Here is a 15,233-nt window from a genome sequence, read left to right as displayed (position 1 = left end):
AGAGGCTTAGAACCAGTGATTTTTTTTGTGTGTGTTTGGTATGTTGATATTTTTTATCTGATTGGTAGTGAACGATTTGCTTTCCTTGAAAGAACAGGAGTATGGTAGATTTCAGTTTTGCGGTTTGGGGAGTTCCTAGGTTGTTGCAGGTGAAAGCTTAGGTGGTTAGTTTCCATCATCTTGGTAAGTGTTTTTAGGGTTCTGTGTTCCCAATATGTCATACAAATATGTAGTGCTATTAAAGCTTATTTCTTACAGACCCCATGTATTTTTTAAATTGCTTTGAAGAAATAAGTCTCACTTCATAGATATTTAGTTTTCCTAGGCTAGAAAGCATATCAGGTATTTGGGTATGTATCAGGTACCGGTACATATTAAAGAAAACCTAATAAAGGACATGCATTCATGTATTGTTACAGGGGCTTTTTTGTGCTAGGATTGTTAGTAGAAAAGTGGGAAGCACTAATGAAGAAACCATATTAAAGAGCCCATGATTTATCTCCTTTCAGCTTCCATGGATTTCTTTCATGCTGATGGAATTAAGAAGGCAATAATTATTTATTAGGATATATAATTATTTTAATGAACTGTGATAGTTACTTTACATGTGAGAAAAACCTGTGCTGTGTATGAATGTGTTATTGGAGTTATTATTTAAAAGGGAAGTTTCTTGAATATTAGTGACTCAGTCTTCAAACCATAATATTTTATTTGCATGGAATTATTCTTTTTTTCTCCAGTTCTAGGATGGCAGAAGTTTAGTTTAGCTTTTGTTGACCTTAAAATATTCTAGAGTCCTTTAATAATAATGTGTTTTTCACATATTTTAAAATATTCTAATTCTTTATTGATATCTGAGTTTAGTTTTATTTTATTCCTTTGCTAGGTGTTCTGCTATTCTGAAATAACACATTTTTAGTTTATAATTCTTTTCTAATTATGAAAGTATTTCGTGTTCTTGGTAGAGAATTTGAAAAATATAGGCAAGTAAAAATCAACCATAATACTATCATGCATAGATAAGTACTATTGTCATTTAAGACTTTTTCTATACTCATATATGTGTGTGATCAGAGTAGGCGTATGTTCTTATATCTCAGTTCTTTGTTTTACTAATAATTGAATAATACTTTAATAAGTATTAATAAGTATTTCCCCATGTTTTAAAATATTACTTAGGGATATTGTTAATGATAGTTTAACACTTCATCATTTAAATGTACCAACATTTGTGTTCTGTTTTTTTGGAATTTATTTCCAGATTTTTGTTATAAATTATGATACCATGTATGTATATATCAACTTAGTCTTTATTTGCATTTGTTAGTTTCTGTAGGAAAAAGAATAATTTTAGCAATTCTAGAAGATTTGGTAACTGAATTTATTTTAAAATTAAGCATAGTTGTGCTTCACTCTACAAAGTTGATAAGCTAAAAAGATATTTGTAAATGAGTTTTAAAAATGTATTCATTTGACAAGCTTTTGATTATACTGTGATGAATATCATTTAAAGATCCAGAAAGGAAGATAAAACAAATGCAGAAATGCATACAAAATGTACTAAGTGTTAGAAGATGCATAACCAGATTACTGTTGTGTACGGAGGAATATTGTAACCATTTGGAATGGAGTGGATTGTAGGTGAGTTTCTATAGGGAAGATAATATATGATATATTATAGTATTTCAAGGATGTATAGTATTTCAAGGAGGAAAGAATAAGAACTTTATAGGTAAAGCAGTTCAAATGGCAATTAGGCAAATTGGAGGCCTTTTGAGGGAATAGTAGTCTATTTAACTAAAATGTCTGAGAATAATGAGCAAGAAGGTTAGGAAGATAAATTGTGCTCAGACTGTAGAATTAATCAAATTAGGGAGCTTGAATTTAATTTTAAGGTGGATGTCCACTGATACTTTGGGATGAAAATTAATCAGGTTTTTCGTGCTGGAGAGGAGGGGAGAGAATTTAGAGGTAAAGAAATCAGTTAGGCTCTAATTATGGCCCTTTAATACAAAGGAGCTATTAAATCAAGGAGAGATTAGGGGAGGCTGAATGGACAGGCTTTGGTTAACCAAATGGAAGTGAACAAGCAGGGTATAGGGGGGAGCCAGGTGTGGTTCTAGGTTGAGTTAGTAATTAATAGAAATGTGGAATCCAGGAAAAGGAATGTTAATTGTTTTGTTTTAGGAGGGGAGGAAAGATAGAGTGAAGTGAATTTTGTTTTGAACTTGATAACAATATTCAGTGATCAATAAGAAATTCAGTATTGTAAGTGGGGAGAAAGATTAGTGCTAACAGCATGAGATGTTTTATTTCCAGTTTTTTTTTTCCTCTTCAGTTCAAAGTAGGCTAACATTTCAACTGTAAATTTCTCCCTGATTGCAACCTATTTACTTGAGTAACTAGTAATCTGTTAACAGTACTTAATTTTGTGTTTTGTAGGGACTATTTAAAGTACCTGGTGATGTAATATTTCTGTAAAATTGAAACATTTATTTGCCAGGTACCATCATATAGCCCACTCATTTGAATTTTATTAATAGGTTCGTTTGTTTGTTTTTGCTTAACACAAACCTGTTAATTGTGCCTGATTTTATGACTTCCTTCTAGATTTCACTGGAAGCAAAGTTTTTGAAGTCACAAGATGCAATCACATAAAAGTTACTTTTTGATTCCACTAATAGCTGAAATAATTTTAACTATATATTGCATATGTGTTAGCATGTAGGCAAGAGCTCCTAGGAAATGTGTCCTCAGATATGCTGTTGCTTTTGTGAAAGGGAAATGAGAATGGGGAAGGAATAGCATAAGGCTAAAAGAGGAGCAGGATTAGGAGCATCTGAAAACAATTGGAGGAATGCTGCCTTACTTATAAGTTATTTGAAGAAGCTTGTGATTTTTTTTTTGTATGATATGACGAGAGTAAAGTGGAGCTTAGATTGCTTTCCACAGTTGCTCCCAAGTATTTATCAATTAGCACATATATACTTTGGTTTTTGATCCAGTTATTGCTTATCTATAGATTTCATACCTAGGCATTCTAACAGAAATGGACTTAATAGACCTATACTTATCTTCTGGAGAGTAATTAGGTAAAAGCCTGACAGGTTGGTGTTACCTCTGTCTGAACATAGGTCTATTTCTACACTGAGTTGGGGAGTTGAGTTCCAGTTTCCTCTGTAACTGGAAATACAGAGGAAAGGGAATATGTTAGAAGTTGGTATGGCAGTGTAAGGGGGAGAAGAAAGATACAAACCTCATACTTAACTGGAGAGAAATTTAACTAGAAATATTACTTGGAATATATTACTTAGGTATGGGAATGCTGGTATTTAAAAATAATAATGGTAACCACCGTTATGTGCCGGGCGCTGAGCTAAGTCCTTTATACTTTATCCCAGAATCATAAAACCACCCTGCAAAGGACATACTAGCTCAGTCTTGCTGGTGAGGGAAATAAAAATTCAAGAGGCTAAAAACTTGCCCCAAATCAAGGTTAAAATGTAATGGAAACAAGAACCAATTAGATGTCAACAGTGGAAGAAAATACACTATTTATATTAGCAAGAGAAAGATGAAATGACCCAGGAATATAACCCAAGAAGTGTACCAGACCTATATGAAGAAGACTTGAAAGCATTTCTGAGGGACACAAAAATTTTAAACAAATGGAAACCGTGTTGGGTAGGATTAGTCAACCTAAACAAATCTGTCACTTTTCTCTAAAGTTAATTTGTCAACTTGAGGTGATCCTAACAAAAATACCAAGTGGTGTTTTGTTTTGTTTTGGTTTTTGAGGGAACTAGATAAATGGATTTAGTTGTTATGGAAAAATAAAGCAACTAGGGAAACTCTGAAAAATAACAGAAATATGTAACTTATTTTAATGTCTTTAAATAGTTAAAATTGCCTCACAAATAGGTGTGTTAAAAGAATATAAAGCCCAGACATAGACCTAAATCACCTCAAATCAATGGGGGAAAAATTCCAAGTGTAGCTGTTGATAATCTTAGAATAAGTAGAAGCATCATCCAGGGAACAAAGAAAATTGGATTACTACCTCATGCCATATATATATTTGGATAAATTCCAAATGAATCAAATATTTAAATGTAAAGACTAATGATAAATGTGCTCAAAGAAAACATGGACAAATTTGTTTATTATTTTGGAGTCAGGAAAGCCTTTCTGACTGAATTGTGAGGGAGGCACAGAAAAGTAACCACATGAAAAAAATTTTGCCAGATAGAAATTACTGTAAACAGGTTAAAAGATAAATGGGAAAATATTTGACTCACTATAGTCAAAACGCTAATTTTCTGGATATAAAGCACTCCCAGAAATTGACAAGATGAAAACAGTCCGGTAGCAACATGGTTAGTTCACAAAAGGGAAATACAGGGATCCCCAGTGGCTCAGCAGTTGAGCGCCTGCCTTCGGCCCAGGGCCTAATCCTGGAGACCCGGGATCGAGTTCCAAGTCAGTCTCCCTGCACAGAGCCTGCTTCTCCCTCCGCCTGTGTCTCTACCTCTCTCTCTCTCTGTGTCTCTCATGAATAAATAAATAAAATCTTTTTTTTAAAAAAAAAAAGGAAATACAAATGACTCTTAAATGTTCTTCAGCCTCACTTGTATTAAAGAGAATGGCAGAAGCTACACTGAGGTACCATTTTTTACATAACAGGTTAGCAAAAATCCTTAACTTAGATAATACAATGGCCGCTTCACCTCCCAGCCAGAGTTTTACTTTCAGAGGTTTCAGTTACCCACAGTCATCTGCCGGTCTAGAAGCAGATGGTCGTCTTGATGTTGTCAGGAGGCCAGTAGTTGTCTAATGCTTTGTCACAATGCCTACCTCATTCACCTCACTTCATCTCTCAGTACATCTCACAGAAGGGTGAGTACATTACAATAAGATGTTTTGAGAGAGGGTGAGACCATTCACGTAACTTTTATGACAGTATGTTATCATTGTTCTACTTTACTATTAATCTCTTACTGTGCCTCATTTACAAATTAAATGTTATGTATGTATAGAGAAAACAGTATATACAGTGTTCATTATTATCCATGGTTTCAAGATGAAATCTACTAGGCCTTAGGATGTATCCCCTGCAAATAAGGGGAGGGGACTGCTGTGTACTCTCTGGTGAGGCTGTCCGTAAACAAGTGTTCATAGGTTGTTAGTGTAAATTGATAAACACTATGGGGGTATTTTGCCAACATATGTTAGAATTGCAAGTGTACCTACCCTTTTTTCAAGACGCATAAGAATAGGGGCCTGGGTGGCTCAGTGGTTGATTTGCCTTTGGCTCAGGTTGTGGTCCTGGGGTTCTGGGCTCAATTCCTGCATCGGGCTCCCAGTGGGGAGCCTGCTTCTCCCTCTGCCTATGTCTCAGTCTCTCTCATGAATAAATAAATAAAATCTTAAAAAAAAAAAAAAACCACAAGAATATAGCTCTCTCTCATAGCTCCATTTTTGTCTGTACAAAATAACACAGTGGCATATTACTGCAACATTATTTATTATTATTTTTTTAAGATTTTATTTATTCATGAGAGACACACAGAGAGAGAGGCAGAGACACAGGCAGAGGGAGAAGCCAGCTCCATGCAGGGAGCCCGACGTGGGACCCGATCTCGGGTCCCCAGGACCACACCCCGGGCTGAAGGCGTCGCCAAACCGCTGAGCCACCACGGGCTGCCCTGCAACATTATTTATAGTTGCAAAACCTTGTAAACAACCTTGTGGTTGTTGAGAACTGGTAAAATTGTTTATTCAGTCAATGTGATACAATACTATGTAGTTGACAATATGTGAAGGTCTCTATGATACATCATGAAGTAAAAAGAGCATGGTATAGAACGTTGTTATAGAAAGCTATATTTTGGATAAAATATGAAAAAGTTTGTGTTTGTATTTGCTTGTAGATGTATTTACCCTGGAGTGATATATACGTCTTATAATAGCTGTTACCTTGGTGCAGAGGTGTAAGATCAGGGGTGTGAACTAGGTTGATATAGGGTAATGGATAGTGGACCTAGATTTTCACTGCATACTTTTTTTTTTTTTAATAACATAAATATACTATCATCATTTTCAAATAGGCTCTGGAATTAGAGTGCTTGGGTACAAATTCTGACTCTGTTACTTCTTAGCTCTGTTATCTTGGGCACATTGCTTAGCCTTTCTGTGCCTGAGTATTCACTTCTGTTAGAATAATCATGCTACATTCTTAGGGTGGTTGTAATGATTAAGTGAGATAACATATAAAGTGAAAAGAATACTCCCTGGTATGTGGTGAGAGTTCTAAATGTTTCTTAAAGGAAAACTACCATTAGTATTAGAATGGGAAATTAATTTTAGGTCTGCCTTACACTGAAGTAGACTATATGCTGTTTCCATATTTGTCTTTAGATAGACAATGCACATCTTTTTTACTTATAACTGAACTTTAGGTATTTATTCAACAAACGTGTCTTCCTACTATGTCTCTCATATTGCATTAAACATGAAAATACTTCTGTCTTCTATTACTTTGTTGGAGCTTACATGCCAAATTTTCAAAATTATGCCAAAATTTCAAGAAAATGTATGTGATACTTAGAGGTAATGCTCCATTGGAGCAAGATATAAAATGAATTGGATTCCTTTACCATCAGACTTTAGAGATAAAATGATACAGAAAAATAAAAGAATTAAAGATCCCTTTTTGTTCCTGTGATAAGTACATAAAATTTAAATTTTAAATTCTGCCCCTCCTAAAATGACAGACTGATGCTTAAACTAAATGCTTTTGGTTACACTTTGCTCCTCTTAGCATTTGTAGTTATTTTAACACCAATGTGCCTACATTTATCTGCATAATATATAAATATGTTAATAGGGCATCCACTGTTTATATGGTGTTTGACTATAGGAAAAAGAAAGCCAAAAATACATATTTCTGAAGTTATGAAACTGAGAAAATGGAAAAAAAGGAACATTTATTTTATTTTAATTTTATTTTTTAAAGATTTTATTTATTTATTCATGAGAGACACAGAGAGAGAGAAAGAGACAGAGACACAGGCAGAGGGAGAAACAGGCTCCATGCAGGGAGCCGGACATGGGACTTGATCCTGGGACTCCAGGATCACACCCTGGGCTGAAGGCAAGTGCTAAACTGCTGACCCACTCGGGCGTCCCAAAAAGGAACATTTTAAATGGAAACAGTTGTACTTAAGTTAGCTATCTCCATCTCTCCAAGACAGACTACAAAAACAACTTTTCCTTGTTTATTAAAGTTTCTTTTCTTTTTTTTTTTTTTCTTAAGATTTTATTTATTTATTCATGAGGGACACAGAGAGGCAGAGAGAGGCAGAGGGAGAGAAGCAGGCTCCATGCGGGAAGCCTGATGTGGGACTCGATCCCGGGACTCCAGGGTCCTGCCCTGAGTCAAAGGCAGATGCTCGGGATCCCTGGGTGGCGCAGCGGTTTGGCGCCTGCCTTTGGCCCAGGGCGTGATCCTGGAGACCCGGAATCGAATCCCACATCGGTCTCCCGGTGCATGGAGCCTGCTTCTCCCTCTGCCTGTGTCTCTGCCTCTCTCTCTCTCTCTCTCTCTATCATAAATAAATAAAAATAAAAATAAAAAAACAAAAAAACAAAGGCAGATGCTCAACTGCTGAGACACCCAGGTGTCCCTATTAAAGTTTCTTGAACTTATTTAGGTTCAAACCGTAGATTCACCTTAGGGTCTGCTTTTTAGCCTATAGCACCGACATTGACTCATTTGCCAAATCTTACTGATCGTTTGTGGGGTTTTTGTTTGTTTGTTTGGGTTGTTTCTGTTTTTGTTTAGTAACTTTTATTTTTCTTTTTTCTTTCTTTCTTTTTTTGCAAATGGTTAAATATTTGGTGTTGAGCCAGTTATTTTAAACTCTCAGACCTAGGACGCCTAGGTGGCTCGGTAGTTGAGTGTCTGCCTTTGGCTCAGTGTGATCCCAGGTCCGAGAATTGAGTCCCGTGTTGGGCTCCCTGCGAGGAGCCTGCTTCTCCCTCTATGTCTCTGCTTCTCTGTGTCTCTCATGAAAAAATAAATCTTAAAAATCTTAAAAAAACAACCCAAAATTCTCAGACCCTTAGGTTTTTCCTATCTTAAACTAATTTTTTTGTTTTATTCTAATTAGACTATTACTATCAATGCAAAAACTGTGGCAATAGCTTTTCTACTGATCTCCCTGCACTAATTCATCCTTTTTGAAATTCCGGGTTATTCTCTGGCATATTTCCATTTCTGTCTCTTGAATCTTGCCTAGCTGAAGGATTATCCTACATCTTCAAGATCACTCTTGTAAGAACTCAAGTCAAATATTTGTGCAGTATCATTTGTGTAGTTACCTGGCGTTCAGTAATTTAATAACTTGCATTTCTGTTTTCCTGTTGTATAGAATTATTTGGATAAAAATCTTCTCTACTATGTCAGTTCCTAAAAGGTAGAAACCTTTATATATCTTTATCACTACATAGTGACAACACTGGTACACACAGACGAAACCCAGGGTTTGTTGAATAAACACTTGATCATTGTATTTTATTGGATGTACCATAGGAAGAGAAGAAAATTATAGACTCTTAATGAACTTGATGGCCATCAGCTCTGTTATAACCAAAATTGTAAAATTGGAAATTGGAAGAATGTACACAAGTTGGATTTGGTATGATAAAGTCCGTGTGGCCATAAGAGGAAACAAGAATGAGGTTGGAATAAGTTTATTATATTCAGATTACAGCAAATACACAGCCATAGGGGAGAACAGTAGGGTAGTCAAGAGGCAGAAGACAAGAGCACAGGTGAGATCTTAGATCATGGCCTTTGTAGGGATTTCCTTGAGAAGGGCAAGACTGGGCAGAATAAAGTTTGGATTGGCTAATTGGTTAATTCCTCCAGGCTTTGGGCTGTAGGATTGGTTTTTAGTTTCCTGGTACGTGGCCCTGGGGTAATTCAAGGTAAGAGAATTACTGGCTTATGTGTGTGAGTTAGATAAGGAGGTAGTTGGTGGTATAAATTTTGGACTGGTTGGTTTGCATATGAAAGGCATGCTGGTGGACAAGTTGTTATCTTTACGAATTCGCTAGCCCTAGGAAGGGCCACCTCTTCTGGAAGCATCTGTCCTGCTGCTCCCCAAATACCAACCTCAAGAATACAGAAAACAAGAAAATATAGTTAATGTAATTGGCCCTATGATGAGTGGATGTCATTCAAATATACAAAGAATCTAAGAAAACACAATAAAAACTCTGTTAGTATATTCTGAGGGTTCATTCTTGCTTGTTTTAAAAAGAAAGTAAAGCAACTATTTGATTTATATTATATTTATGTTGGGGTCTTTATATATCAACTTCTCCTTTTCTCTTCAAAGCATTAGTTTCAGTGGTTCCTAGACATCCAGCAAGGACTTTTCTTTTTTTAAGATTTTATTTATTTATTTCGTGCAGTCAGGGAAGGGAGGGGCAGAAGGGAAGAAGGAGAGAGAGAATCTCAAGCAGAGTCTGTGCTAAGCACCGAGCTGTCATGGGCTCAATCTCACAACCCTGAGACCATGACCTGGGCCAAAATCATAGTTGTACGCTCAACCTTTCTGCCCCCTGAAAGGAGTTTTCTAAAGAAAAAGTATTAAAAAGCCCTAAATATTTAAAAAATTTTAAGTATATTTTGAAAATAAGTTATTAAAACATAACCTTGTTATTTAAATATTAAAACGACAGCAGTTCAATAAATTAGGGAAACGTTTATGTTAGTGCCTTTGTCTGTGAAGTAGGGATGATGGTACACCTGCTTCATGGTGTTATGAGGATTAAATGAAATTAAATAAAGTACTTAACACAATGTTAGGCATATAATAAACTGCATATGTTGACTTTACATCTTATGTAATAGAATGCATAAAAAGGGTATGAACTTGTAAACACATCTATTATGAAGAATTTTGTAATCTAATTCGTTGTATCTCCATAAGAACATTATTTTATTGTCGGCTGTCAACTAAGGCATGTAAATTACTTTATGTTAACTAGATTTTATTAGGGAATCATTAAAATGTTTTGGTGACTACTGGTTATACCATTCCAAATTCCTATTGGTGGTAATTTTAGAAAATAAACATTTTCATTTAATTTTTAGTTTTAGTTTTTATTTAATTTAAATTTTTGTTTATTTATGATAGTCACACAGAGAGAGAGAGAGAGAGGCAGAGACATAGGCAGAGGGAGAAACAGGCTCCACGCACCGGGAGCCCGACGTGGGACTCAATCCCGGGTCTTCAGGATCGCGCCCTGGGCCAAAGGCAGGCGCTAAACCGCTGTGCCACCCAGGGATCCCCCTATTTAGTTTACATGTTTTATTTCTTTAATTCTTAATTTTTTTATCATTATGTGCATTACATTACAGATCCTTTAAAAAGTGTCAATAAACAGTAATTTCACTTTAGGAATAGAGAAGTATATGCCTTGAGTGAGTGAAGTAGCCTTTGGTTATTATCTCTGTAACAAAATTAGTCCTGTGGTTATATATAAAGAGGGAAGAAAGCGCTCTGAATTATTTATTGGTGCTGTTCATTAATCCCAAGTAATGTCTTCATCTTTAGAAAGTTAAAATCGTAAAGTGTATCAACTACACAGTTATTTAAACTATTAAAGAATGGTAAAAGAAAAAAAAGCCACTGTAGATAACCAGTATTAACAATTTGGTTCTTACTTTCTCAGTATTTTTTCTGCATATATATTAGGCTGTGTGTGCCATATTTTAAAATAAAAATGAAATTATACAGTACTTTTTAAATTTCATGGTATGGTATTTTGTAAACTTTAAATTTTTAGAGATGGATTTTAAGTGTGCTTTCCATTGCTCTAGTTAGAGTTTTGAGTTATTCAGAGAGAAGGGAAAAGGAAACATATTTTTAGCAACTAATGAGGCATGGTAGGACAGAGGATTTTGAAACTTAAACTCTGACAGAATTAAACTTTTAGTAAGAAGTTGAAATGATGTTTTTTAAAATTAACTATTTAAAAGTTTATTCCTTTAGAACTCAGTTTTTTGTTATCAAATTGTTATGCTTATTGCTATTCATAACTATTGTTTTTTTAGACCTTGATAACTTGAACATCAACAGATTGATAGTTAGCCTTTGTTGGAATTCATTCTTTTTTTCCTATTAAAAATATGTGTAGAACTTCATTAAACTCATTGACCACATTAAGAATTAAGATTAATTGTGGACTTAGGATCATGGCTTGTAATTGTACTCTTAAACCAGACAGTCCCTGATTTATGAATGGTGTTTTTAAAAACCGTACATTTTTCTTTACTTATGGAAATATTGCTAGATATCACAAGTAGATTTTCAAAATAATCTTAAAATGATAATACCTAAGTATTATAATCTATCAGTAATTATATTTAACAGACCTTTGTAACATTTTCTATGGAAAAATTCATTTGAAGTTTTGTATTTTGGTTTGTTTGTTTTTTTTTTTTTTTTTTTAGATTTCATTTAGGGGCGCCTAGGTGGCTCAGTTGGTTAAGCTTCTGCCTTCAGGTCAGGTCAGGTCCTGGGATAGAGTCCCAAATTGGGCTCCCTGCACAGTGGGGAGCATGCCTCTTCCTCTCCCTCTTCTTTTCCTCCTGCTTATGCTCTCTCTCTGTCAAATAAATAAAAATCTTAAAAAAAATTTTTTTTTTCATTTATTTGAGAGAGAGTGCATGCACATGTGCACACAAGCAGTGGGAGAGGGAGAGGTAGGCTTCCCCACTGAGCGGGGAGCCAGGATGTAGGGCTCCATCCCAGGATCCTGGGATCATGACCTGAGTCAAAGGCAGATGCTTAGATTGAACCACCCACACACTCCTCAATTTTTTTTTTTAAAGATTTTATTTATTTATTTATTCATAGAGACAGAGAGAGAGGCAGAGACACAGGCAGAGGGAGAAGCAGGCCCCATGCAGGGAGCCTGACGTGGGACTCAATCCCAGGGTCTCCAGGATCAGGCCTGGGGCTGCAGGCGGCGCTAAACCGCTGCGCCACCGGGGCTGCCCCCACACTCCTCAATTGAATTTTAAATTTGGATATCAGAAATTTATCTTCACTCTTCACTTATCATGGCTTGTTTTTTAAGTCCTAGAAATATGTGATTTAAAAAAGTGGAAGCCACTTTTATCCCTACATTCTAAAGATGACTACTATTGTTTACATTTTCCTACCTTTTGTATCTGTATAAAAATACGTAATTCTGTACATATATACAAAAGCTTTGTGGTTTCACTTTTTCATTTAATATATTTCTAGTTTTCATGTTAGTAGACATTCTTTTTTTTTTTTTAAAGACTTCAAGAATGAGCACATATGTGGGGGTGTGGCAGAGAGAGAGGGAGAGAATCTCTAGACGACTCCATGCTGAGTATGGAGCCAGTTGGGCTCTATCCTACAACCCTGAGACCATGACCTGAGCTGAAATCAAGAGTTGGACACCCAATCAACTGAGCCACCCAGGCACCACAATAGACATTTTTTTTTTTTTTTTAATGAAAGCATCAATTCCTTTTACCTGGATATTTCATAATTTTTTTACCTACCTGTTACTGAAAATCAGATTATTTCCTGTTGTTTTTTCCTAGTTACAAAATGTGATTCAATAAACATTAGTTTACAATAAATTCCTAAAAGGAGCATTTCTTGGTTGTAAGGCATGCATGTTAAGAACTAAATAGGGGCACAGTGTTTGAGCATCTACCTTTGGCTCAGGTCATGATTCCAGGGTCCTGGGATCAAGTCCTGCATCAGGCTGTCTGCCGGAAGCCTGCTTCTCCCTCTGCCTACGTCTCTGCCTCTCTCTCTGTGTCTCTTCATGAATAAATAAATAAAATTTAAAAAACTTTTTCTTCCATTTATTTTAATCTTTTGGCATGGTAATAATGTAATTATGAACTAGAAATTTCTAAATTTTAAGATCAAGTTTATCTGTGATGAATTATTCAATATAAGTTATTTCTTTCTATGGTTTGCCTTTATTTACTGATTTTTTTTTTTTAAGATTTTATTTATTTATTCATGAGAGACACCGAGAGGTAGAGAGGCAGAGACATAGGCAGAGGGAGAAGCAGGTTCCCCACGGGAAGCCCGATGTGAGACTCCAATCCTGGGACTCCAAGATCACGCCCTGAACTGAAGGCAGATGCCCAACTGCTGAGCTACCCAGGCGTTCCTATGGTTTGCCTTTAAAACAGAGATGGTAATACATGGCCAACTTGACAAAAATGATTTGAACTTGAAAATATTTATTCTAGTGTCTTCATTTGCTAGGGTTGCCATAGCAAAGTATTGCAAACCAGGTAGCTTAAATAACAGAAATGCATTATTTGATCTACTTGCTAGAAATCCAAAATCAAGGTGATAGCAGAGTTTATTTCTTCTAAAGTTTATAAGGGAAGGATCTATTCCAGGCTCTTTCCTAGCTTCTGGTGGTTTGCTGTCAATCTTAAGCATTTCTTCACATGGTGTGACTATGACCATATTTCCTCTTTTGAGGATTAGAGGTCTACCCTACTCCCATATGACTTCATCCTAACTAAATATATCCTCAGTGACCCTGTTTCCAAGTAAGGTCACATCATTCCAAGCAAGGTACTGGGGATTAGTACTTAAACATAAGCATTTTGGGAGAACACAAATCATACTCTTAACAACAAGATTTTGAGATCTATTGGTGAAAGAGGCTGGAGAGTAACATAATGTACATATTTTCCTTCAAATTAGCTGTTTTAGAATTTTGAATAAGAAGCTGCTTTTAAGGGATCCCTGGGTGGCGCAGCGGTTTGGCGCCTGCCTTTGGCCCAGGGCGCGATCCTGGTGACCCGGGATCGAATCCCACATCGGGGTCCCGGTGCATGGAGCCTGCTTCTCCTTCTGCCTGTGTCTCTGCCTCTCTCTCTCTCTCTCTCTCTCTGTGACTATCATAAATAAATAAAAATTAAAAAAAAAAAAAAAGAAGCTGCTTTTAAGAGATGGTAGTTGTGAATATGTGACTAATGATGTTTCTGTAGTATGTATTACCTTTAGATCCAAAAGGCAATGCATTCTTTACTCTTAGTATTTTTTGTTTACAAGATTTTCAGAGCATATTATTAATTATATGTTTTTAGAAAACATTTATTTGAGAGCGAGCGTGCACATGTGAGTGGGGGGAGAGGCAGAGGGAGGGAATCCTCAAGCAGACTCCCCGTTTGAATGTGGAGTGCACCTGCAGGGCTTAATCTTGCAATCCATGAGATCATGACCTGAGCTGAAACTCAAGTCAGATGCTTACCTGACTGAGCCATCCAGGTGCCCCCTGATGATTATATCTTAGTATCAGGTTTAAACCCTGGCTAGCAAAAGACTACTAATCTTGTGTATTTTGTGATTGATTGTCTAAGAAGAGGTATATATGTGTACTGTTATTAAATCGACCTGACTAGGTTGTAGTCAGTTAATACTAATGGGCATTTTCTGGTCATTCCTGGACATGCACATATGCAAAGCTGCAAAATAGTTGAGTCTCCTGATGTGCACGTTCCCAGCCAAGGTTCTACAAAACAGTGCTCTGCTTTCTTGTTTCAGCTCTCATTCTGTAAACAAGTACACTTTTTACAGTATATTTAGTACCACAGATTTTGCATTTTTGTACTTTTGGTGATTTCACTGTTTAAAATGCCCTCTGAGGTAGTACTGAAGTGCTATTTGGTGTTCTAGCATAAGAACACTGTGATGTTCCCTACTAGATAATACATTGATGCATGAGTTATAGTGTTGTTGGCTGTGAATTCAATGTTAGTGAATCAACAATATATATATTAATCATAAGATGTCTTTAAGCAGAAACACACATTAAACAAGGTTATGTGTTGATCAGTTCATGAAAATATAATCAGAGGCTTGCAGAAGCCTAACCCTGTATTTTCCCTGGGAGCAGTGTTTCAGTATTTGCTAAATAAGCATTTGTGGTGGCTTTATAAACATAACTATTGCCAGTAATGAGAATTGATTGTATTTCCAAGTAGACTAAAATAAACAGACTAAAATTGTAAGTGGAACAATGATGGAGTTTCCTAGAAGGATGGTGCTATGAAATAAATAATCAATATTTAACATCCGTTTTCTTCATATATTGTGCAGAGTTTTGTACTAGCGTCTAAGAAAATATAAAAGAAGTCTGGA

At 35.9% G+C, this 15,233-nt stretch overlaps 1 protein-coding gene across 14 annotated transcripts in view; it reads left to right on the top strand.

The window, feature by feature from the left end:
- The window catches only part of HERC4 (HECT and RLD domain containing E3 ubiquitin protein ligase 4), a 137,451-nt gene that overhangs the window by 7,556 nt on the left and 114,662 nt on the right, over nucleotides 1–15,233 (top strand). The window contains exon 2 of one of the 14 annotated variants that reach the window (XM_077894716.1): nucleotides 1,514–1,641. The exons of 12 other annotated variants lie outside the window; for them this stretch is intronic. In XM_077894716.1, the coding sequence (XP_077750842.1) occupies nucleotides 1,626–1,641 (16 nt within the window). In that variant the 5' untranslated portion in view covers nucleotides 1,514–1,625. Of the gene's footprint in view, nucleotides 1–1,513; nucleotides 1,642–4,915; nucleotides 4,960–15,233 lie in introns of those variants that run through there. One more of the 14 variants, XM_077894717.1, reaches the window with a different exon arrangement.

This window comes from Canis aureus, chromosome 4 (genome assembly GCF_053574225.1).
Source record: "Canis aureus isolate CA01 chromosome 4, VMU_Caureus_v.1.0, whole genome shotgun sequence".
In the NCBI taxonomy this organism is placed as follows: domain Eukaryota; kingdom Metazoa; phylum Chordata; class Mammalia; order Carnivora; family Canidae; genus Canis; species Canis aureus.
Note: the sequence above shows the minus strand (reverse complement) of the source record. Positions and strands in the feature narration are given on the sequence as shown.